The sequence below is a fragment of the Exophiala mesophila genome (genome assembly GCF_000836275.1).
Source record: "Exophiala mesophila strain CBS 40295 unplaced genomic scaffold supercont1.5, whole genome shotgun sequence".
Lineage (NCBI taxonomy): Eukaryota > Fungi > Ascomycota > Eurotiomycetes > Chaetothyriales > Herpotrichiellaceae > Exophiala > Exophiala mesophila.
The window spans coordinates 2,518,951-2,543,707 of NW_015622508.1; the positions used below are offsets into that span (position 1 = coordinate 2,518,951).

The following is a 24,757-nucleotide window of genomic DNA, read 5'->3' on the forward strand; positions in this document are numbered from 1 at the left end:
ATGGCGATTCTCCGTATCATGGCCCTTCACAAACAATATGATGCTGTATACTTCTCTTTTGGTAGGGTCTGGTAGGCAAAATATCTCTGAATGCTTGCAATTTGCTTACTCTGGGCTCACAATATGTCCTCAGGAGTTTGACCTTCCTGTGCTTCGCAAATACAGCAATCTCCCATAGTTTAGTCTACTGATACTTCACGAAAGCAAGCATTCCTTGATCATTGACCTTGCTGTCGCCCCAAAAGCAAACAGCTTTGATTGCTCTCGCTTCCGCGGTGGCTTCTCTGGTGAAGCAGCACACATCCTCCGGCCTTCACGACATTACCTTGACGTGGTGTCATTCTTACCTTAATGCTATATCATTCTTACCCCTGAGGCCGTGTTTTTCTCGCACTGACGCAGTATCTTTCTTACCCCGACGCAGCGTCTTTCTTACCCCAGCCACGACATCGTTTCCTTGATGATTTCCTCACTTGTTATTCACAGGTCTGGCACAATAGAAGGCTCGGCATTGTAGGTTGTAGATCACACGTACACATAATTTTTTTCCTGTAGAGCAAAACAATACCAAATTCTTCATTCTCTTTGAGCACTTCTTAAGAGCTTTATTCCTCTCTTTACTCCTTATTACCCAAGCCTCGCCGATTAGACACCTGTGAGCATACCCTCAAGAGTATTAACAGTGAAATCAATTGAGATTGTTCTCCTTACAGCCCAAATCCTCCTCGAAAACCCCTACCGAACTTCCTCCTCGAAACCTACCTCTCCTACACCATTTCATACCACTCTCGGTCATCATGAGCCCCTCAAGCAATAATGACCCTGAAGATGACAACCCAGAAGATCACACCGATGAGGAAGAGCAAGCTGAGTCAGACTCAGAGACTGAATACCGACAATGCAAGCACGAACCTAATGGAGCCATCTCTAAGATCTCCATTCGTGTTCCCACAGACCCTAAGAGTAAAACCGCTGATACTGAAGGTATTGTTGACGATCTACATGGCACATCTAATGGTACCTCAAAGCTTGAGAGCATTAGGGCCGTAAGAACCACTGTAGATCCACAATCAGAGTGGTTGGCCTGGGCCATCGATATGGCAGATGACCTGTTTAAAGAGATGGAAAAAGCACTGAATTGTGCTCCGTCTCAAGACGTCTACAATACCCTAAAATTACCAGAAGAACCAAAGGGTAAGAAACGCCCTCAAGGAACCACTAGAAGCCCTGCCCTGGACTTGAATCAGCCCCCTATGTCGGATATAGACACCATCTTCGACGATCTGGCTACACGAGCCGCAGAAATGGGTCTAGGGGAAGCTCTCAATCTATTTGGCAATAGAAAGATTCGCGTCTTTACAATGTGCTCAGGGGCAGAGAGCCCTATTATAGCATTGGAACTCCTACAGCAATCTCTTCGCAATGCTGTGCCTGGGCAGTCTATCAACCTACAATTCGACCACGTCGGTAGCGTGGAGATTGAACCATTCAAGCAAGCATTCATTGAGCGCAATTACTCGCCTCCTCTCCTTTTTCGAGATGTTACAGAGTTCTCTGAGCATGAGAAGTATCCAAATGACCCGAATAAGGTCCCTCTTACTGCCTATGGAAGTCGCCATCCACCACCTAGAGACGTCGACCTCCTTATTGCCGGTACATCGTGCGTTGACCACTCAAACTTGAACAACAGACCCCAAACTCAGGGGGAATCTCACTACACCCTCGAAGGGGTTGGTTCATACGCCAAATTATACCGTCCACGGGTGGTTTTGCTCGAAAATGTCATTCAGAAGAAGTCACAGTCAGGTTTGAAGGCATTTTGGGCCAATATCGACTACGAATGCCATACTGTCCTATTGGACTCCAAGAGCTTCTACATTCCCCAAACCCGGGAGCGAAGCTACTCTATTTGCGTCGATAAGAGAATCCTTCCAAGCCAGGACAGTCTAATCCCAATTGGAAAGGCATGGGCCGAGCTAATGAAAGATTTCCAGCGTCGGGCGTCTTCTCCCTATACAGATTTCATGCTCTCGAGTGAAGACCCCCTTTTGCTACTGTCCAAGGCTGAGAAGAGAGCAGTGGACTTGCAGAGCAGCGATTGGGCAGCCTGCCGCAAAAGACATACAAGGCAACGCGCAGAGGGCAATCTCGGCACTGGAAGGCCCTTTACACGTCGAGAAGGTAACGACAAGTGTCATCTAGGAGACTCTGCATGGCAGAATTGGGCTTTGAGCCAAACTTTACGAGTTGTGGACTGTATAGACGTTCGAATGCTTGAACATGCTGCGTTCAAGCAATTTGATATGCGATACAAGTATCGTAATTTCGATGTTTCTCAGAATGTCGACCGCAATATCGACAGTAAGGACTGGGGAGTGGTAGGCTGTGTGACACCAAGTGGCTCTATTTTTGAGACTTCCAGAGGTGGACCCCTGATTGGAATTGAGCTTCTCGCCTTGCAAGGAATGCCTATCCATAAGATGAACCTGACCAAAGCTTCATTGAAGGAGCTACAGAATTTGGCTGGCAATGCAATGACTACTCCCGTCATTGCTTCATCAATCTTGAGCGCTTTGCTCCTCACCGAGCGTCTCAATGCTATTCCCACGACTGCTGCCGACGATAATGACGACAAATTGGATACTTTGGAAGCCATTGAGATGCTTGAGTCACAATTTGAATGGCAGAATGTTATGGATTGGAAAGAAAACACCACAGAAACATGGTCAGCCATCATTGAAGAAGCTGGATCTTCTCGAAGACTATGCACCTGTGAGGGTGCCGATGCTCAAGGGCAGTCTTTGGTAAAACTTTGCAAGAAATGCCTTTACATTTGCTGCAATCATTGTAGCCGAGACACTCATGCTGCATTTATCGAGGCGGAAAAGGAGCAGAAACCACGAAATGCTGCGAAACTATTTGAGAGTAGACTCAAAGCTCTCCTACCTCCCCTTCTCGAGATCAAAAACAAAGATGGCGTCGACTGGGAAGCATACGAAAAAGAGACTTCTTTGTCTGCTGAAGCAATCAAGAAAGTCAAAGCTGCGATGGAATGCGTCTTTACAATGTCAAGCATTCAACATGGACGAACTTGGAGAGCTATCTATGATTCACCAAGTGGAAAGCTTGAGCTTGTATTTGTCAATGAATTGGCGAGTCTGTCGTCTGAAAATACTACTGTCGACACTATAATGGAGGCAGTTTCTTCTACAGCACCTCTATGGCAACTATATGTCAAATGTGGGCCTGAGATGAGCGCGGGCCATGCTCTTCGAAAGGTCTTCCAGCATCCAGTCGCACGAATGAAGCCCAAAGAAGGATGGAGTCAGGGACAATGGCAAATCTGGCTGGGAAACAGTAAGCCCATGGAAATCAACCTTCAACATAAAGGCCAATCAGTGCCATCTTGGGAGCAAAACATTGGACTACAGGAAAAGCGTTTTCTCAACCTGTATACATGCTCACGAATCCAAGTCACACTCCCGGATCTATTAGGAGCAGAAGAGTCTTGGACAGAAGACCAAGAGAACTTGAGCAATGCTGTCGCTGGAGAGTATGATCTGGTTGAAACATGCCCAGCTCCCCGTGGATTGCTCTATACAAGGCGCAATGACGAACAATCAGCGCGAGATGAGCCTATGTTCTTCCACCTCCTTTCTGAACCACTCCAAGATGGTAATTTGGACAAGATGATCTTCTCAAGCTGTGCTCCTAACGTCAATATGTGGGACTATAGCGGACCAAAGGCTCAGATCACCACATCATATCGTCCACACGTTGAGAAAGCCACGAGAGATGTTGAGACTACAAAGGACCTTGAATGTGTGCTTATTGATCGCTGGAGCAATATCGATTCCCATTTTAGCACAGACTGTCCCATGGACGAGGTCCTAATGGCACGAAGCGACCAAGAATTGAGACTCGACCATGCTGATACGTCTATTTTCCATGTCAAGTTACCATTTAATGAGGAGCAAAAGAGAGCATTTCAGAAAGGAAAGACGACTCCGGTAGGACTTGACGATAGGAGCAGGGGTGCCAAAGGCCTAAAGTGGACCATGACGCACGCATCCGGTGTCTTGGAAGGCGTATGCAATTGGCAACACATTGGTACTGAAGAGCAGATCCTTGCTCTATCCGAGAGGTGTCTGCAATGTGCCCCTCGACCCCCACTCCTACGATGGGCTCAAGGCAATGTCGACAAATCTAAGAAAGCACAGCTCAAACTCGTGGAAGATGAGCTTGCAGCAGCAGAATATGAGCGAGATTTGAAAGCAAAAGCTCAGCCAGTGTCTCTCAATCTACACAGCCATGGAGACTATGGAATTGTCGATATCAAGGCCAATGTGACAGCTCTAGCCCATGTCGCTGGTGCCGAACTCTCGCCTGACGCTACTCCTTTAAGCATTGAATGGCGTTTAGTGGAGCAAAGCTCTCTTGAAACAGCTCCGACCTTTTCCAGCCTGAAATCTCTTGATTTGTCTCCTCCAGAAGATCCTGCATATGGTATCGATAGTCTCAAAATGGGGCGGAATCTCTGGCCATCACAAAAGCGGACTTTACGATTTATGCTGCAGAATGAAAGAACCCATAACTGGCAGGAAACCATCGTCAAAGAGGCTCAAGCTAGCATTCTTGGCTGGCGTCTTGATGCTAGAGTAGTCGCCAGTACTATCACTCGTGGCGGTGTCATTGCAGATGATGTCGGAGCAGGAAAGACAATTACAACTCTTGCATTGGTCGAATCTGGCTCTCCACCGCCAATTGATATGGGATCACCAGATAAGAAAGCCGACATTGAAAAGGGGTATTCTGTCAGCCAAGCTACCCTAATCCTCGTACCTTACAATTTGATGGCACAGTGGACAAGTGAGATCACTAAATGGCTGAAATGGCCAAAGGCTGCCCCTGGAAAGAAGCCGAGAGCCTCTACAGCACCATATTGGGTGAGAATCAGCAGTCTGAACGACCTAAAGAAATACTCTACGGACCATATCAAGAATGCTAAACTACTTCTGGCTCCTCTCAACCTATTCGGTAATGAGGCATATTGGCAATTCCATGGGCTTAGTACCATGGCTCCTGGTGCTCCTAAAGGTCTGGGACGTGCTTTTGAACAATGGTTGACGGAATCTTTGACCTCCCTTCGGCTGATTGTAGGCCACGACGGTGGCTACTGGGCAGGCTGGGACGAGGCTCGGTCTACCCCTAGAGATTTCGAGCCTCTCTCTAGAGCATTGACGAGAGCGTCATTGAAGAAAGAAAAGCTCAAGGCAATTAAAGGGCAAAATGCTGATGATGATTCTGATGACGTGGATGAACAATCAGAAGACAAAGAATCGGATGACCAGTCTGGCGAAGACTCTGGTAATGAATCTGATGATAATGATGATGATGGACAAGAAAAAAGCCCATCCCCACCGCCTGCAGTTCAAAATCCATTCAAGCGGGCTGGAGTTGCTGCCGGGAAACGCAAAGCTACTCCAGCTAGCCCTAGTGCTATCCCTTCCCCGAAGAGGGCTCCCAAGCGTCCAAGGGTGAGTACAGACACCCCTGAATCAATTAAAGGCCAGAGCAACAGGGCGGACACTGCAGATGCCACAGAACATACAGACGAAGCATTCTACCATGATGTGATGATCGAATTTGGTGACTCTGCAGATATATTCAAGAAGGAGCAAAAGCAAGAGCCTTGCCCGCTTCATAAATTCAGATTCTCTCGCATTGTCGTCGACGAGTTCGCTCATGCTGACACCAAGGCACTTATGGCCATTCGAGAGCTTGCTGCCGATTCTAAATGGCTACTCTCTGGCACTCCTCCAGTTCATTCTTACGATTCGGTCAATTTCATAGCAAAGCTACTGGGTACCAAGATCTCCGATTATGTCGAAAATCACTCTCAATATGGGTTCTTCGAAGCATCAGACAGACGTTCTAGAGATAAATCTCTAGCAGAAATCTTCAAAGATTGTATGTCGACCATTTCGCCAGCATACCTTGAGCAAGTCTACACGCATACGGAAGCATTCAATGGAAAATTCATCCACAAGGTCCAGGCATCAAAAGTACTAAAGAAGAGACATCACCATCACCGAAGTTTCGATCTTACCCCTTCGGAATTGATGGTATACGCTGATGCTAAAGAAATCCTGACGAATACTACCTGCAGATTCAACCAGAAAGGTAGTGGTAAAGTCTCTGGGCCTAGAGAGGAGGTTTTACGGGATATTATTGAGCGTACAGCGGGCCAGAATGCTGCGCTTGTTTCCTGCATGTCTAACCCTCGCCTCCGAACTCAAGAAATTGGTAATCTTTTAGAAGAACAGAAGAAGTCCATTGCTACGACTATGAGCACTATCTTACAAGACTTGAAAGAACTCTGGTATCTTGCCGAGTTGGATAAAAACGGGTCTAAAGGAACTTTTACGTCGTTTCGAGGATTTCTGAGCCATTTCGACCAGTTGGCGCTGCCTGAGCTGGACAATCCTGTGGTCACCATTGTTGACCACTTCATCTGCTTCGCGAATGCGAACCCCTCGCCGCCCTCTTCCCAGCGCGTCATGCTTAAGGTTGCCGCCGCTAAAGACAAGAAGGGGAAGGGAGCTGTGAGGGACGCAGGAGCAAGCAGCAAAGCTTCTTCATTCGATTTTGGAAAACTGGCTCTTCTTACACAACAAAAGGAGATCGACTTGCGAACCTCGCAAGTCGAGTTGTTGGTGTCAACTCTCTCGCGCCAAATTCGGCGTCATCGCCTCCTTGAGAACACGCTCCGCATCATCAACAACGAGGAGGTTCCTTCCTGTCCAAAATGCGACCAAACCAACGATGTAAGCATTTCAGCAAGCTGTGGTCACGTCATTGGTTGCAAATCTTGCACTCCAGCGCCCGAGACAAGCGCGCAATCTCCGTGCCCTCACGATGATTGTGAAGCATACATCGGCGAGGTGTGGTCCTCCTCCTTTTTCTCTGGCAAGGACAGTTCAAAAACTGCCCAAGATGCCCCTTATGGAGGCCGGATGCGCGAGGCTCTCGCCATCCTTGATACAATCCTCAACGCCAAGTCTCGAGTGAATGAAGACGAGGACCTGGTTCTCGTTTTTGTCCAGTTCGATGACATGAGAGATCAATTTCTCTTGGCTTGCGCCGCCGCCGGGCTAGAGGTTGTTGACGGGACGGCGAAGAGAAGCGCCAAGGTGATCGAGGCGTTCAAGGATCACGGAAAGAAGGAGGGAGCGACCGTGGCTAGCCGCTCTCCTCGCGGTCGAGGGACCCGAGGCAAACGAGCTGGTGGAGGCGCCCGGGGAGGCGCGAGGAGTGTTGACGTTGGTGCAGTTCTGCCGCGCATCCTCCTCCTAAAGATTGATTCTCCCGACGCTGCTGGCTGGAATCTGCACTGTGCGAACCACGTCATTTTCCTGGCGCCGTACGTCGGTCCCTCTCGCGAGGTTGAGCTGGCGGCCATGGCGCAAGCGGTTGGGCGTGCCCACCGTTTTCAGCAGAAGAAGGAGGTTCACGTCTACCACCTCTCCGCCGATGGCACGGTCGAGAACAAGCTGGTGGAGGAGATCGTGGGGAAATTGGAGGCCTGGGAGCATTGATTTCGTTGGCTGGCTGGTTGGTTGGTTGTTTTCGTTTCGTTTCTTGTTGCTTTTCGTTTCCTGTTGGATCAAGAAAGGAGTAAGAGCCTTTCCTGGAAGCGGGTTGGAGAGCAACCCACGGTGAACGACAGAAAGCCGTATGCAAGAGTCGTCGACAAGGCGGCATCGTGTAGTGTTGTCCTTGGAAAACAGAGTTGCATTGTGATATCGATCCTTGTCAGTAACATCTTTGGCGTCCTCGGTGTGCATCGTGCATCGTAGTTGTAGGATCATCGTGCACCGATAGCTGTGGGATCATTGTGCATCGAATGCTATAGTATCATCGTGCACCGATAGCTCTAATATCATCGTGCACCGATAGCTATAGTATTATCGTGCACCGATAGCTATAGTATTATCGTGCACCGATGGCTATAAGATCATTGTGCATCGATAGCTATAGTATCATCGTGCATTATTAGTTATTAGATTATTGTATATCGATAGTTATAGTGCCATCATGTAGATATAGACTCATCGTGCAACGATAGCTATAGGATCATCATGTATCGTAGGGGTGTAGTGTTATCATAGTGTCATTGTGCATCAATGGCTGTAGTTTTATTGTGCGTCGCAATCTCGATCCTTATTAGTATGTAGTTACTCACCGTGGGGTTATAGTCATCGTGCACATCGGTAGATATCTTTTGACGTCCTTAGTGTACATTGTCCATCGTGCATCGTAGGCATAGTATTATCTGTATCGTAATATTGATCCTCATTAGTGATGTCTTTGGCGTACTCCACACACATCGAGCATCGATAGTTATAGTGTCATCGTGCACCGAGTACGCCAAAGATATCACTAATAGGGACCAATACTAAGAGACACGATAATACTATATTGTGCATCGTTGTCATAAGACCATCGTGCACCGATAGTTACAGAGTCACCTAGATGATAATTATCGTTGACGTGTAAACGGTCTTCCAGTGCCTAGATTGCCCTCTGCGCGTTGTCTTGGGTGTCTCTTGCGGCAGGCTGCCCAGTCGCTGCTCTGCAAGTCGACTGCTCTCTTCTCAGCCTTGGAGAGTGATCGAATTCTCGGTGATGGTGATGTCTCTATATCATTATCGTACACCGGTCGTCACAATACCATCGTGCAGTAATCGGTCCTCATTACCTAGGTAGTCATATATTGGTGTACTCGGGGTAAATCGTGCATTATTAATTACAGTGTCATCATGTACCAATAGTTAATGCTATAATTATTGGTACATGATGACACTACCCCTATTCGAACGCGCTCTTGGTACCAGTCTGTCCCTCCACACCAGCACCCTTGGTATTGTTCTTGAGATCGCTCATGCCGAAGACGGCAGTCTTGCCCTTCTGTCGGATCTGTCGTTTGAGATGTGAAGCCATAGGCGCACCTTTCTCTGGTTGCGTTTGGCAGGAGACTGTTAGGAAGTGTTGTCTATCTAGCTATCTTCAAGAGAGGAGGGAAACGAACTCGGCGTATGGAGTAGGCAGGCAGGCCCAGCTGGCTCCTGCCCAGTCTGGCTCCTGCCAAATTGTACTTGTTGATGTACTTGATGGCAGGAACGTCCTGGCAGCGACTACTAGAGATCTCCCACCAGGGGAATTCTCTCTTCTCTCTCAAAAACTCCTAGCAACCTCATATCTAGCAGTCCTTACATGCCTATTACTAGCGTCAGAGCCTACTACGCGATAGAAAGTCAAAGATCCTTTCCTCTTCCTCTTCCACCTACTTGGCTTGCACCTACTCTTCTTCCTAGACCTTCCTTTAATCTCTCTCCAGCCTTCGAGCTACAAGATCGCAGCTCCAAACTCAAACTCAATTTGTCTTCTTTACCTTTGTTAGGCCGTGAGCCATTCGGTTGCACTTCAGGTAAAGCGCTCTTATCATAAGCGGCAGCAATCTAGCAATATCGTGGATGTTCTGAAAAAGAGCCAGCGAGCATACAACAGCTAGTCGGACCTATAGGAACCATCAACCCATGTTCTTACACACCCGAACAAACCAATTGAACTCCCGCAAAAGTTCAAACTTGTTTCTACTGAACGTCCAAACAGCGACGATCACGATATTCTTGACCGGAGAAGCCATGGGCTGGGGTGAGGACGATGACGAAGCGATGGGGATCTTGGATAACCACTCTGAGCAACCCATCGAAGCTATAGCTTCTGACTGCACAGGGATCCGATGTGCCAGAGACATTCAATGCCTCCATGAAGAAGCCACATAGCCAAGAATGGCAGAAAGCCATTGAAACTGAGCTGTCGTATCATACCGGGCTCATGACCTGAAGTGGGAGCTACTAGACAGTATGACAATGACAGTAGTTGATCCATTCCAGAGCCTCCACTTCATCGACGATTACATCAAATGCCTTGAATTCCTTGAAGACCTTTTCCGATTTCCTACATTAATGTTATATCGTTATCGTTCACCGATAGTCATATCGTTCACCGATAGTCATATCGTTATCGTGCACCGCTAGTCATAACATCATAAAGCAGTATAGGTATATGATGATCGTAGTGCTGTGCCGGTGAAAATGGCGTCCGCCCTGTTCACATTCACTACGGAGGTTGTATATTCTTGCTGGATATGAAGGCCGCCACTTTGTGTAATACTAGGTATTGATAGAAACGGTTCACTGTCTCGATATGAATGAATGTCGCATCCGTATGTACTATGAACCAAGGTGTGATGTATGAGTATAAAGGCCTTGCGGTGCATAACGAGCTTGGGGAAACTGATTATCTGGTGCTTTTCGTGATGACCGACACCAAACCTATAACCAGACCTCTACTCTTTACCTTTTACACCCGCTGTCGTTGATTGTGATGCCTTTCTACAAGTAGGTACGTTCACATCAGCTTCGGGTGAAGATTCAGCCCAATACACTTTCTCTCTACACCGAACAGGAACAGAACAAACGATGGGAAGGCCCAATCTGTTGAGTGGGAGCACGACCAGGAGTGAGTACAGGAGTTGCCTAGGTTTAGCCAGGACGGGATCTTCCTCTCCACTGAGGTATCTCCCATATCTCTCTCCTCTTTCTCTGTTCTGACTTAGACCTATACTCGGCACATTGACATACAAGTCTTTACTACCTAGGTAGGCTCATCCCCCCTCATCTTCTCGTCATTCTGCTTTCTAATTTACAAATTTTAGAGGGATATGGCGACGAGGACTGAGACTTCTGAAAAGACATGGCGGTAGACCTGCAAAAGGAGCAGCTGTCCCTATTTAACCACAACCACTGTCCATCATGGGACAACCGTGTTAAAAAGTTCAAGTACCACCGATGTTGCGCTCTTGGTCCTTGACACCTACCCACTATCCATCTACACTCTCTCGGCCATTGGGTTCGCCTGATGACGCGATAAAGCTAATGTCACTGAAAATGCGGGGAATCTTGGTTGTGAGACAAAGGTACCCGTTTGCTCCATTCATGTGGCAAAAGTACCGAATCATGTCTGAGCGCATGTGAAAATACCGGCGACCTGGTGCTCGCCCCGGGCTGACTTTCGACGTCTGCACCAAATTTCAGAACGAGATCAACTGAATCTATGTGCATCCCAAATATGGTGATACATGGTGATTAATGATTAATACTATATACGAACCCTGCTGCTATGCCGTACAGCCACGACGCAAACAAGCTCGATGAGTTGTCAAAATAGACAACATCTCCTACACTTTGATCAAGGGAAAGATGAAATTAGCCACATGGCAAAGCCCACAGTCGGACTTTCCCAAAACAATGAGGCATGCCCAATATCAAGTCAATCTTCTGAACCAAGTACGTGGGGTAAGGTATGACCTAGTGATGGTGATACGTCTGGGACAGTAGACGACATCTCTGTACGTCTCCTGTCAAGACGGTATATGTATCCTCAAGGAGTGAAGGTGACATTGTGTTGTCACGTCGAGGGGGTTCAGATCAGTCATGATCAGGACAGTAGTGGTTGGATGAAAGTATTTACAAAAGAACCACGACACCGGCGATACCGGCAGCGAGGGCAAGACCACCAGAGAGGCCATCGTGATGGGCGGCGCCGGTGAATGTGGCTGGAGATGCTCCGCTGCCAGTTGGTGCCTGCGGCTGGCCATCACTGATTTGTGTCACGGCGGCGCCAGTAGGAGCTTGTGGCTGTCCATCGCTGATCTGAGTCACGGGTGCTCCGGTAGGCGCTTGAGGTTGGCCATCGCTAATCTGAGTGACAGGTGCGCCTGTGGGTGCCTGGGGCTGTCCGTCGCTGATCTGGGTCACTGGGGCTCCAGTTGGTGCTTGAGGTTGCCCGTCACTGATCTGAGTTACGGGTGCGCCGGTAGGAGCCTGAGGTTGGCCATCAGAGATCTGAGTGACGGGCTTGCCAGTGGGTGCTTGCGGTTGTCCATCGGAGATCTGGGTCACTGGGGCCCCAGTAGGTGCTTGTGGCTGACCATCAGATATTTGAGTGACTGGCGCACCAGTAGGAGCCTGAGGCTGTCCATCAGAGATCTGAGTAACGGGGGCACCGGTAGGTGCTTGTGGCTGGCCGTCAGAAATCTGGGTGACAGGCTTGCCAGTGGGGGCTTGTGGTTGGCCGTCAGAGATCTGAGTTACGGGAGCACCAGTGGGTGCTTGTGGCTGGCCGTCAGATATTTGAGTGACTGGGGCACCAGTAGGAGCCTGAGGCTGTCCATCAGAGATCTGAGTAACGGGAGCGGCACCGGTGCTAGCCTGAGGTTGTCCACTATTCAAATATCAGTCAAGGAGCTCTAGAAGACATGAGAGCTACTTTTGCAAACTTACTCGGAGATCTGAGAAACGGGGGCGTTTGAAGTAGCTACAGGCTGGCCATCGCTCGCTTGAGAGGCGGCTGGTGCCGAGGAGCTACCACTATAACCCAAGAAGTAGACAGCATTGCAGTGCTCTGCCCAGTCTCGGTCGTAAAGATTGTAGAAGTTGCCAGAGAGACATTGGTAGAATATTGCCGAGCCTCCGAGAGCGAAGCTGCCGTTTGCACAATATGAGAAGCCGGAGGTATAGATGGCACCGGCCTGTGGTGGGTCATCGAACTGGAACTGGTAATTGGCAGCAATGTACCCTGTTCGACCGGCTTGATCCTTCAGAACTGAATCTGTGAGAGTCAATTTGAGGGGGCCATCGAGTTGTCGCTGTTCTTAATTAGTAAGCCGGCAACATGGGACATAATTGGACCACAAACCGATGACAAGCTACGCTTGGTTGACGTTGTCACATTTGTCACGTAGAGCTCGAGCGTCTCTGACACAGTTGTCTTGCAGCCTTCTGGCGGTGGGGAATCAGGAGGAATGGCCTCGGTGACACCTTGGGGGAAGGGTGTAGCACAGACCCCAAGAACCAGGGCCAACAGAGCGAAAGACTGCATCGTCAAGGTTTAGTGATGGAATTGGCGGTGGTTGGAGGGACCTTGCTCAAAACAGGGAAAGCGAATGCTATAGACGGCGAAAGTAGAAAAGACCACAGATGAAGCGAGTGCTCAGGGTCTGGATCAACGATGAAAGAGGCTCGTCTGAAAAATAAAAAAGAAATGTGAGCTTCGATGGAACTTCGACAAGTTTTGTAGCTGTCAACTTGTTGAGAACGAATGGGATAAACAAGATGGACTAATTCGCCGAGCCATCGTATCGCGGGGCAATAGTCAGATATCCTGGTCATCATGACTCCATGAAGAGTGGCGTCATGACGACGACTGCAAGTGATTGACCTGAGTGATCAGTCTGGTTGGTTTCGAGTACCATTGCATGAGCAGACGGGGACTAACGCATGTCTCACAAAGAATGGAGGCGTTGGAGGTCAAAGACCAACTGCCTCGGAGACATGTGGAGAAGTATATGACTTTGCAGAAGCAGGCTCTTAGATTCGGCTCAATCCGCCTGTCAATCCTAAGCTAGGAAGCTGAAATGGAATCTGTTCAGTGGAGGTAAGCCCTTGAGGTTGACCAGTGAGCACTGCAGATCATTGATTCTGCAGTCAATGGAAGGGAGAATAGATGGTAGCAACAAGGACAGAGGCTGACGGAGATCGGAACGTGTGGGTGGCAAGTTCCTAGGAGGTTCAACAATTTCGGGTTTAGACTTTGAGAATGCCTGACATGTCGATGAGAGAGGAGGGTTGGAAAGACATTCCAATGGACGGAATCGTTGCATTTGGTGCAGAGAGTTGCGGGATACATTGACATGGCCTGTCGATGAATCGCAGTGTCACGTCGTTTGATTTTATGGGGAATTCATCCCGGTTGGTGGCATCACTGCGGGGTGTTAGCGATAGATGGCTCCCGGAAGTCCATGCACATTAAACCACATTTTGTGTCTTATGACACATCGCCAATATTGTTATTCGGGTGGGATTGAGTGACGATCTTTTGTCTCAAATCCCCAAATCGAACATTAGTGATGGTCTTTGCAGATACCCATTGCATGGCGTCTCAGTGAATTGTCGAGGGGATCCGATGGCGAGGGGTGTAACTCTTTTGAATTCTTCCAATGAAGCTGCATTAGCCTTCGCTAAGCAAGTCATCATCCCCACATTGGCGTAAGATGCGGTCTTCGCATGATGCTTCGCACGCTTATTGATGGATCTCCGTCACGTGATGCACTCTGGTTCGACGCCACCACATCAAGAGCCGTCTCTTCCGGAAATATTCATCATGATGAGCCCTTCATCTGAAGCAAGACTGAATTACTTCGAAATGTCCGTGAGTGTAATATTTCCAGAAACCTGGCCATATGAGTTTCGGATTCCATCTTTTAATAGCACATGATCCAGATATTGACACGGGCCCTCGGGATTTTGGCGATCACTCGGGTACATGAGAAAGCGTATCCCAGTAGAAGAGCCGATTAAACATTGAGACGGTGCAGGGGTGCAGGTACCCTGTTGAATCTCGAGATGAGCGGGTGGTCTGAGAAGGGTCAGGCTCTGTGGGTGTTGGAGACACTGTGGCATTCAGGCTACACGTCGGTTGGGGCTAGATCTGCAACGAATTAGTCAAAAAGTCAGCTGTCAATGATGTCCTCAACTGCAATGTCACTCGACTGGCCGTATCAGGTTACGGGCTCCCTGGCAATGATGCATCTGTGGTTAGAAGTCCGTGGTTGATCGAAAAGAATCAAGGATTGGGTTTGAACCACTCAGCTGCCACCTGTAAGGACGGCATTCCGGCGAGTATAAGGTTTTCACCCGTGCATCTGGGCTCAACCTCAGCACGAGCCGTGATAGTGCTTCCAGTAGGTAAGAGAAACAATCTTTCATGGATTACGAGCTGAGGCGCAGGATTGAACGATCAATCCTGACCGTGTCTCATCGTGCTTGCTCTCTCTTGCTTTCCTGGAACGGAAAATCGTGGAGCCGGTCTTCGACTTTCTATCATGGAAGGAATACAATTCACGTGATCTCAGTCACGTGCTAAGGATCAATAGTTCTTCCGCTCCCGTCATATCAACGGAACAACTCCCAAGCCACCAAAAAGTCTGGGGTTCGAGAGACGATATCAAACGAGTCGAACGGTAAGCTGCAAGACACGACAACGAGATATTTACGAAAACCCCAGCTTGTCTACATTAGTGTCTCTCAGTGTAAACCTGCTCGCAGATAGCTTGATTGACGACGATTTGCACGGCAGCATCGTTGCACAATCAACAATCCCCGCACACAGCATCATTCTGGTGTGCAACAAACGTCCTTGGTGGATGGCGGGATCTTAGGAAACATTATCCTCCTAGTTGTGTGCCGCCATTATGACCTGAACATCACTGAACTAGCGGAGTAGCCTCATGGTTCCAACGGAAGCGGCTTCGCTTTGAGCTTTATACCTACGAGTTGTCAGACTACCTGGCCACACCGCCCAGCAACCAATCATTGCAGGGGAATAATTTAACTTGGGCCAAACGACTGGTCAGGGGGAACCCTTTCTGTGACAGGGTCATAGACAACCACAGGAAGAACTCGACACATTCTGACCCCCAGAACCTAGACGACATGCGTCTATACGCCATTGCGGACCTGCACATCAGCTACAAGCAGAACCTCGAAGCTCTGCATGAAATCACGGCACACCCGGAAGACAGTCTGATTCTATGTGGCGATGTCGGAGAACGATTGGAGCATCTTGTCGAGGCATTTAAAGTAACAACCTCGCTTTTCAAGCAGGTGTTTTGGGTTCCCGGAAACCATGAACTGTACACATTACCTGGCAACCAGAAACACGAGGACGATTCTGACAAGGAACTGGACAAGGACCTACGCGGCGACTTCAAGTATCAGGAATGTATCCGCATTGCCAATGAATGGGGCGTCATCACGCCTGAGGACGAGTTCGTCAAGTGGGAAGGCGAAGGTGGACCTGCGCTCATCTGTCCGATCTTCACATTATATGACTATTCGTTCCGGCCGGCGCACGTGTCTCGCGCGGGTGCCCTAGAATGGGCTATGGAGGAGAACGTCTACGCCACTGATGAGGCTCTACTACATCCGGACCCATACGAGACGCGTGATGCTTGGTGCGAGGCTCTAGTGGCGAAGGCGGAAGAACGCTTGGAGGCTGCTGTCAGTAGAGGCATTCCCCTCATTATCGTCAACCACTGGCCCTTGCGTGAAGACCTGGTCACCATCCCAAGCGTGCCGCGCTTCAGTTTATGGTGTGGTACCACCTTGACTGAAGATTGGCATACACGATTCAATGCCAAAGTCGTCGTTACTGGTCACTTGCACGTCCGTCGTACCGACTGGATCGACGGCGTTAGGTTCGAGGAGGTTAGCTTGGGCTACCCGCGCCAGTGGCAGGCCGCCAAAGATAAAGGTTTGGGGGTCAATCAGCTCTTAAGAGAGATCCTGCCTGGTATTGAAACCCCTGAGGACGGGAAGACTATCTGGCGTCATTTTGGCATTCCCTCGGATCACAAATCAGGTTGAACCGCTACTTGGGGGAGAATTGGTCGACTGAGCGAAGCATTGAAATGAGTCATGTCTATGACAGACTACTAGAGGCATATACATATGTTGGCGTCGGAAAAATCAGAAGGACATGTCGTAGACAATCCCTCGCTGAACATATTGCTTTCAAGAAAGAGTCTCACAGACAACACACGGAGGAATTCCTAGAAATGGGTATAATCTACTTTTATTCATGCGCACGTCAATTGAATGCTAAATATCAAAACCAAATATAAAAACTCTGCAAAACCCAACCGTACTCACGCACGACCATGTGCGCATCCAACAGACACAAAAAGCCACGCTATCATGATTCTTTGGTACATTGTCTCAAGCTCAAACTTGTCTGCCCCTCGACCACCTCAAGCGCCGGTCAGATACTTGACCAACGAGTCCCTCTCACTCGTTGGCACAAGGCTCAGCACCTCGCGTACTCCTTTCAAACCACCTTCCTTGTTGCTCATCAACAGCTCAGCGACCTTCTTGCTGATGGCGTCACTCTTGAGGGCATCGATCTTGGCATACACCTCTTTGCGGTGACTTTCATACCACTCCGCAACCTTCCGATCGTCCTTGTCAAACTCGGCATCAAGGAGACCAGACCAGTTCTTGAGAATTGCAATGTTGGTCTCCTTTTGTGCCAAACTAGTTGCGGGAACTGTTGTAGCACCGGCAGCTTGGCTAGCGTTGAGCTTCTTGAGCAAGACTTCCTCGGACAATCTTCTTCGCAGACGCCAGTAGAAGAAGCGACGCGCATTCTGCCATTTCAGTGCAGACCGAATGGTTCCCTTGGCTTGCATGCGGCCGGCACGATCGTGGAGATCAGCAAATTGAATAGCAATCTGCTGGTAGATAGGTCCTAGGAGCTGTTCGCGTTCTGTCATCTTGAGCTTGATGCTGTTGAGCTGCTCAGGTGTAAGTCCCTTTGTGAGGGATTGAGCCTTCAATTCACCATATGTTGGGTCCAGTCTGGCCATGGTCTCGAGTTGCTTCTCGCGACGATACTTGATGCCAACAATACCTTCCGGCTCGAGCACACCACCGCGAGCTTCCTCATCAGCATACATTTCCATTTGCTCAGGGTTGATGGTAGGATCGACGACAACCTAAAACAATTAGCTTCGAATGACTGGTGAGAGAAAGGAAATAAACATACCCAGGAACCACCACGGAGTTCACCAAAAGGTGGAATGTACACAAATACGGGCTGCTCGTACTTGACGAGTCCATCGACAATGTACGAGCCATACTTGAGAACCTCGTTGAACATGTCTCTTTGACCACCAGAGAAGCCACGCCAGTTGGCAAGGATCATGACAGGGAGTTGTTCACCGTAGTTGAAGTCCTTCAATGCCTGTGCAGTCTTGAAGGCCGAGTTGGGGAACCAGACACCACCCGCTTCCTGAACAACCTGTTCGATGGAATCGGCGTTGGCTGGATCGGCCGGGCTAACGTTCTCCACTGTGCGAGTCTCGACGGCGATGACACCCATAGGGATACCGCCGAGACGAGCGCGGCCAACAACCACAGTCTTGGCCCAGCCGCCAAGAGACTCCTGGAAAGAGTCCTTGTCGAAAAGGCCGGACAAGAAGCCATCCTCATCTTGCTTGCCGGCGATCAGATGACGGACATCATAAGGCGCTCGGGGAGGAGGATAAAACGTAATGTCACGATCCCAAGGATCGATGCACGGGCTCACTGGAACAGGTTGTCCCTTCTTGTCTGGGATGAAAGACAGCCAGTCCACAATCTTCTCGACACCCTGGAAATCATCATTGGCAGTCATGTGAGAAACACCGTTCTTGTACATGATTTGGGTGCCACCAAGTTGGAGGTTGGAAGTGTAGACTTCCTTGCCCAACACCTTGTTGAGTGCAGGGGCACCGGTGAGAATGATTGGCTGACCTTCAATCTGGATGGCACGTTGTCCAAGGCGGACTAGGTATGCACCGATACCAACGGAACGGCAAGTCACCAAGGTAATGGTGAAGATATCCTCATACGCCTTGGAGGTGGCACCAGCAATCAATCCTGAGCCTCTCAAGCATTCGACACCCAAACCATCTTTGGCACCGACGATTGTTGTGATCTTGTGGCGCTCTTCGCCATCCTCGACGATCTTTTCGGTAATGACTTCTTTATCCTTGAGTTGTTTCCTCTTTTCAGGAGTAAGATAAAGATACTTGAAACCAGAGGTGGGGTTTCCCTCATCATTCCAGGCAACAGAGAAATGAGGAATCAACTCATCAGCCATACCAATACGAGCACCTGAGTTGGCAGACAGGTAAATGCGAGGAATGCCCAGCTTGCGAGCAAGCTCGGTGACTTTGTTGAACAGATTATCTTCTTGAGGACCAAAAGAGCCAATTTGGTATGTAATGTCGTTGGCCACAATGATGAATCGTCGACCTCTTGGATACTCGGGTGTTTTCGCTGTCAACAACCATGCAACCATGCCACAGTTGTTGGTGCCGGGCTCACGGGAGACTTCGGCAAGGTTGTCGGAATCGTCGAGCACCAGTTCATTGTACTCGACGCAAGTTCCAATTTCTGGCCTTGATTCAATGAGCGAGGGGTGCTTGGCGACGGCATTGGCCCAACTGTTTTGAATCGCCTGTCGGAAAAGCTCCGGGAAATCATACACGTATTGAGTTCCCATCAAATGAGCCTTGTAACGCTTAGGCTGCAACCATTCCTTGGTGGCGTACGGCGTGGAAACAGGACGCAAGTGCATGGATCCAATCTTGGTTGTGCCGCCAATGCTTTCAAAGACCCATTCGCCGTTGCGAGATTTCTTCTCGACATAGCTTTCGACTTGAACAACGTACCCAGAGGTATTTGTGATGATCACACGTAGAGGATATGGCAAACCAGTCTCAGGGTCCGTGCACAGAATTCTGATCTCGGCGCCAGTGACTCGAAGACGCAAGAAGCGTCTGGAGAAGCGCTCCAAGAACCCAGCAATCTGCTCCTCAACATCACGAGGCTGTAGATTGAACACTGGTGTAAAGTTGATGAAGATGTGATTCAAGTCAGAGTTGTTGTTGCCAATAATTTCAAGAGCATCGCAGATGTCGTTGACAAGACGGTCGGTTTCCGAGATGAGATACTCAGCAGTGGGGATTTCATCCTTAAGACGCCCTGGTCGAACAACGGCTCTTGTGAAGTAACGCTTATCAACAACCTTATCACTGTCGATGCCTTTGCCGGTAGCTTCATAGACATGAATGTTTCTGTTTTCGGTGAACACGGGCTTGATTTTGAATCTGGAAAGTCTTCCGAGTTCAAGCTGGAAGGCGAGGGCAGGCTCATTATGACGAATGCTCTGGTCTTCCTCAAAGGATGGTCCACGGAAAGTAAAGTAGCCAGGGTAGGTTCCTTCCTTGTGGCCACAAATGAATGTGACACGACGAACCTTTCTTGCCAAAAGCTCTGTCTTGTAGTCTGCGATGATACCTACGAGGCGCGAGGAGATTTCATCATCGGTCAGGTCTTCGATGTCGCGAATAGCGATATTGCAGACGTTTGTCAGATCATCCTCAGGAGGGGTCTCAGCTTTCTGAGGTCTTCGTTGGCTTTCGAGGGTAGGCATAAGGTAAGGCTGGCTGGGTCGTTTTTCCTTGACACCCTTGGGGAAGGCCTCCAGAGCCCGCGAGAGGGTGTCATCTGCTTCGTCGAGATAATGGCAAGGAGCAATAACACCTTTACGAGAAGGTTCGTCATCACCTTGAATCTTGTTCAGATATGACAAGTCGCTCACAGAAGAAATCCTCTTGAACGGGTTACCCTGCTGGGATGGAGTGGCCTGTCCGGAGGGGAATGACGAGGCCAAAGGCAGGCCAAACTCTGATTGACCAACTTTGCGCAAGACAAAGTCCCAAGAGAGATAGAATGGTGGATCGACGTCATTGTGATATCCAACCTCTTTCACCGTGTAAGCACGGTAGGCGCGGCGGATGTAGACCTCGAGAGCGGCCAGACCAACCCAAGGATCGCTGTGGGCAAAGAAGAGGGGCAACACATCGAAGACAGTGTAACGCGAGTCGACAACTTCTTTGAGGATGTCCAGATCCGGCTCACGATGCTCCCAACCAGTCTCGCCATACTTGGAGTCAACCACGGATGACTTGAGAATGTGTTCCATTTGCGAAGCTCGCTCTTCAAGTGATGGCAAAGCGCACAGGATCAGCAGCTCACGGGCTTTGAGAGCGACCTTGGCAGTGGGTCGCGACTCGAGCTCGGTGAGACGGCGGAGGGCAGGGCGGAAGTATTTGGCGACGTTCCCAACATTGGGCTGATTGGGACGATAAAGGTCGAGAATGGCAATGACTAGGTTGTTCTTGGATGCAACACGTGTATGTGACAAAACGGTGTAAGCGACGGAGAGGATGTCATCCTTGTTCTTGTCTCGAAGTTGCAAGATAACATCCTCGTCTCTGTGGCTACCAGAAGCGAATAATCTCTCAACTTCGGTGTATTTATCGAGCAAACCGACGAAAACGGAAAACTCGTGGACCTTCAATCCATCGGCGAATTCGGCGTTGACGTCCTCCAGGGGCGCGAGAGTCGCATGGAGAGCAGTAGCCTCAGCTGAGGACAGATTCTCTTCCGCGAATCGGTTGATGGCCTTCTGGAGCTGTTTAGCGGGGAATTCTGCGTGACGCGAATGGGCTCTGTCGACGATCTGCTCCAGTTGAGCATCAAGCTTGGGTGGAGTTCTCGAGTGGAGGGCAGATGATCTGACTTGCCAAAGACCGTATGGCAATTCTGGATCTCTGAGTACGGTAATCAACTCCTTGAGGGTGGAGTTCATGATGACTTGATTGTCAAAGCCCATGAGGATATTTTGCAAGGTACTGAGAGCCAGGCCAAACTTCTGATGTGGCTTGTCTCCGACGATTTGCGGTGGGCCCAAATCAGGGAGATGGCCCGTGAATGTCTCGGCAGTCTTGACTCTGGATGGGTCGTCCAGAGCCAGGATACCGAGAATATCACCAGCCTCGAGGGTGGCTCCTGGCTGTTTGATGAACTGGACGACACCATCTTCCTGTGCAATAAGAGGCATGTACATTTTCATGACCTCGACCTCGGCAAATGCCTGACCAGCATTGACATGGGCTCCATTGTCCACAGTAAACTTGACCAATTTGCCGGGAGATGGAGTTCTGAGCTGAGTAGGGTCATTTTCCTGCTCGAGCAAGCAAGTCTTGCTATCAACGCTGACACGGATGGCAGTAGCTTCCTCCTTCCAGTAGATACTGTGGGATCGACCTGCCAAGAGCATGAGAAGGCCTCCATCAGCCAAGGCTCGAACGCCGACCAGGCATTTTGAGCCGTTGATAAAGATGTGGTAACTGTCGAGACTGGCCCTGGTAGCTGTGAATTTGTATCGCTGGCCTTCGTAGATGAAGTCGATAGGAAAGACGGTCTTGAGGACGTCCTTGGAGGGCACTTGACCCTTCTCGAGACCTTTGCGATATTCATCAATGCTCGCTTCACTGGCAATATGAGCCTTGGTCAAGGCACCAGCAATAATGGCCAGCATTCGATCCGGTCGCTCAGCAGTCAACTTATTGGTAATCAATTGATCCAACCAGCCAGTGGTGATGGTGTTGTCCTCGAAGGCGGGGGTTTCCAGCAACTTGATGAGGTATTCGATGGTGGTTCTGAAGTCACCCCGAATGGACAGCTCCTTCAAGGCGACAACCATGTGTTTTCGAGACGCCGAGCGATTCTCTCCGTAGGCAAAGATGTGTCCGAATTGACTGTCGGAGAAGCTATGAATGCTAGATGCGGAACTGACGGAGAAATAACCCCAAACGTTTGAGCTAGACCTGAAGTTGAGGTCGTGCATGGTACCGCTGGAAGGCTTGAAGCCCTCGCCGGGATCTTCGGAGGTAATACGGCAGGCAGTTGTGTGGCCCTTGGGCTGAGGCCGTCTCTGGGTCTTCAAGCTGGCTTCGTTCTTGAAATGGAAATCAATCTCGGTGGAGCGATGAGGATCCACGCCGTATAACAAACGAATGTCACGGATTCTGTGCAATGGGATACCCATGGCGACCTGAAGCTGAGCGGCGGGTAGATTGACGCCACTCACCATTTCGGTGGTGGGATGTTCGACCTGAAGACGGGGGTTGAGCTCGAGGAAATAGAATTTGTCATCGGAGTGGGAATAGAGATATTCGACGGTACCGGCGGAGACGTATCCGACCAACTCTCCCAGCCTGACGGCAGCTTCCTCCATCCTGTGGAAGGTCTCGGGATTGGCAATGGTAACGGGAGCCTCTTCGATGATCTTTTGATGTCTGCGCTGGACGGAGCAATCTCTGCCAAAGAGGGAGATGTTGTTTCCATACTGATCGGCCAAAAGCTGGACTTCCAAATGTCGAGCATTTCCAGCCAGCTTCATGATGAAGATGGGAGAGCCGGGAATTTCACTCGCAGCGGCATTGTACAGGGAGACAAACTCTTGTTCGTTCTCGACTTTTCGAATTCCTTTGCCACCACCACCCTCTGAGGCCTTCACCATGACGGGAAAACCGATCTTCTTGGCAGCTTCGAGACCTTCTTGAGGAGAATGGACACAGCCTTTGTCATATATATCGTCTCTTACGGTCACGATCCCATTGTCGTCAATTTCGACCGAGTCCACGCCTTCACCTGACCAGGGAATACATGGGACTTTGGCGTGCTGTGCAACGATTGTGGAAGAGATCTTGTCACCGAGGGAACGCATGGCTGAGCCAGGAGGACCGATAAAGATGATTTTCTTGGGCGAGGCGGCAAGAGATTCTGGGAGCTTGGGATTCTCTGAGGCATGACCCCAGCCAGCCCATACGGCGTGGACGTTCATGCGTTCGGCAATATCGACGATCAGCTCAACGTTGGCATAGTTATTGTTGTTTGTGCCACCAGGAACCTAAAAAAACGCGGTCAATTGCATTGTATTTGGGTCTGGAAGGGACCACTGCCTGCATACCTCAACGTATTGATCTGCCATTCTGATATAATCTGCGTTGGCCTGCAAATCTTCTGGAGTGGCCATGACGGTGAACTGAATGGCACGTTCGTCGCCAAAGGTCTCGTAGGCCCATTTCCGCACTGAACGGATTTCTTTGACCGCAGCAATGCCGTTGTTGGCAATCAGTACCTGAAAAAGTCGTGTGAGCACTGATTCGAGAGAAATAGTGGTCTGCGTTCAACTTACGGATGTAATGGCAGAGTGACCATCATGCTCCTGAACAAAGTCCTTGACCTTGCTCGGAGGAGCTGTTTCTAATCTGCTACCCCCAATAAAATGAGAAGCAATGGGATGTTTGGCCTGCCAGGAACTCGGCGAGCCGTTGACGAGTGTGGATTTCCGGGAGCCATTAACCCCGTTGACGTTGGAAGCCATGATGACGGGACTGGTAAGACTGTATCATGCAACCGAGAGTAAGGGAAAAGGACGCAGACGAAGAGGACGGGTGGTCAAGTCGAACTCGTCGGTGCGTTGGAGGAAAAAGGAGTCGGGGGAATATAGTACGTCAGTATGTGCGGCTCGGTCGAGAGTGACACAGAGAGGTAAGGAACGAAAAGGTCGGGGGCAATGTGAGAAGAGTTGGAACAAGAAGAGATGTAAGAAGCAGTCAACGACTATTAAGAAGGAGAGGAAGAGAGGAGTTGGAGGGGACAATGTATGTAAGATGGTCAAACGTGGGCAGCGAGGAAGGTGCAGCTATAAGACGGTCTGGGGCTAAGCGGGTGCAGAAAAGTAAATAATATGGCAGAGGACCCAGTACAACAATATGATTTCCCACCACACGGCGAACTACGAACTACTTACAGCGAAGATGAGATCAGAGCTACAGTAGCTAAGTGACCAGGGGTGTCATTCTCAAGGACATTTTTAATTGTTGGATCCAAGTCCCTTCTGCACCAGGTGGTGCCCAGCGACCAATCTAAAGTTAGGGTTTCCGTGGGACTGCTTGGATGAAGAAACACCGTGTCTTTCGCACCGTGTCTGGGTGTCGGTCTATCTGTGTGAACGAGTGTCGAGGTGTCGCTGCACCTGTTTGCACGACCAAGACGAGACCCGTGCAAAGGGAGGCCCCCGGTTGGTGGCAGTTGGCGGTTGGCGGGCGCAGGGCCCAAGGGTACCACCCGTACATTTAGCTAGGCATACGGAGTACGCATATGTTGAG

General features: G+C 49.7%; 3 protein-coding genes across 3 annotated transcripts; 1 reads left to right on the plus strand and 2 right to left on the minus strand.

Annotated features, from left to right (window-relative positions):
* Positions 1 to 11,594: 11,594 nt before the first annotated feature.
* Positions 11,595 to 14,848, minus strand: PV10_07613 (uncharacterized protein; the record flags this gene model as incomplete). Its single annotated transcript, XM_016372536.1, has 3 exons — positions 12,826 to 14,848; positions 12,411 to 12,775; positions 11,595 to 12,351 (listed from the first exon to the last, which is right to left on the minus strand). The coding sequence occupies exons 1-3, from the start codon at positions 13,006 to 13,008 to the stop codon at positions 11,595 to 11,597; spliced, it is 1,305 nt and encodes a 434-aa protein (XP_016221868.1). The 5' UTR covers positions 13,009 to 14,848.
* Positions 14,849 to 14,859: 11 nt separating this feature from the next.
* Positions 14,860 to 16,819, plus strand: PV10_07614 (uncharacterized protein). Its single transcript, XM_016372537.1, has one exon. The coding sequence runs from the start codon at positions 15,621 to 15,623 to the stop codon at positions 16,551 to 16,553; it is 933 nt and encodes a 310-aa protein (XP_016221869.1). The 5' UTR covers positions 14,860 to 15,620; the 3' UTR covers positions 16,554 to 16,819.
* PV10_07615 (uncharacterized protein) lies at positions 16,746 to 24,328 on the minus strand. The gene is made up of 4 exons (XM_016372538.1): positions 23,782 to 24,328; positions 23,554 to 23,724; positions 17,731 to 23,493; positions 16,746 to 17,680 (listed from the first exon to the last, which is right to left on the minus strand). The coding sequence occupies exons 1-4, from the start codon at positions 23,968 to 23,970 to the stop codon at positions 16,937 to 16,939; spliced, it is 6,867 nt and encodes a 2,288-aa protein (XP_016221870.1). The 5' UTR covers positions 23,971 to 24,328; the 3' UTR covers positions 16,746 to 16,936.
* Positions 24,329 to 24,757: the final 429 nt, after the last annotated feature.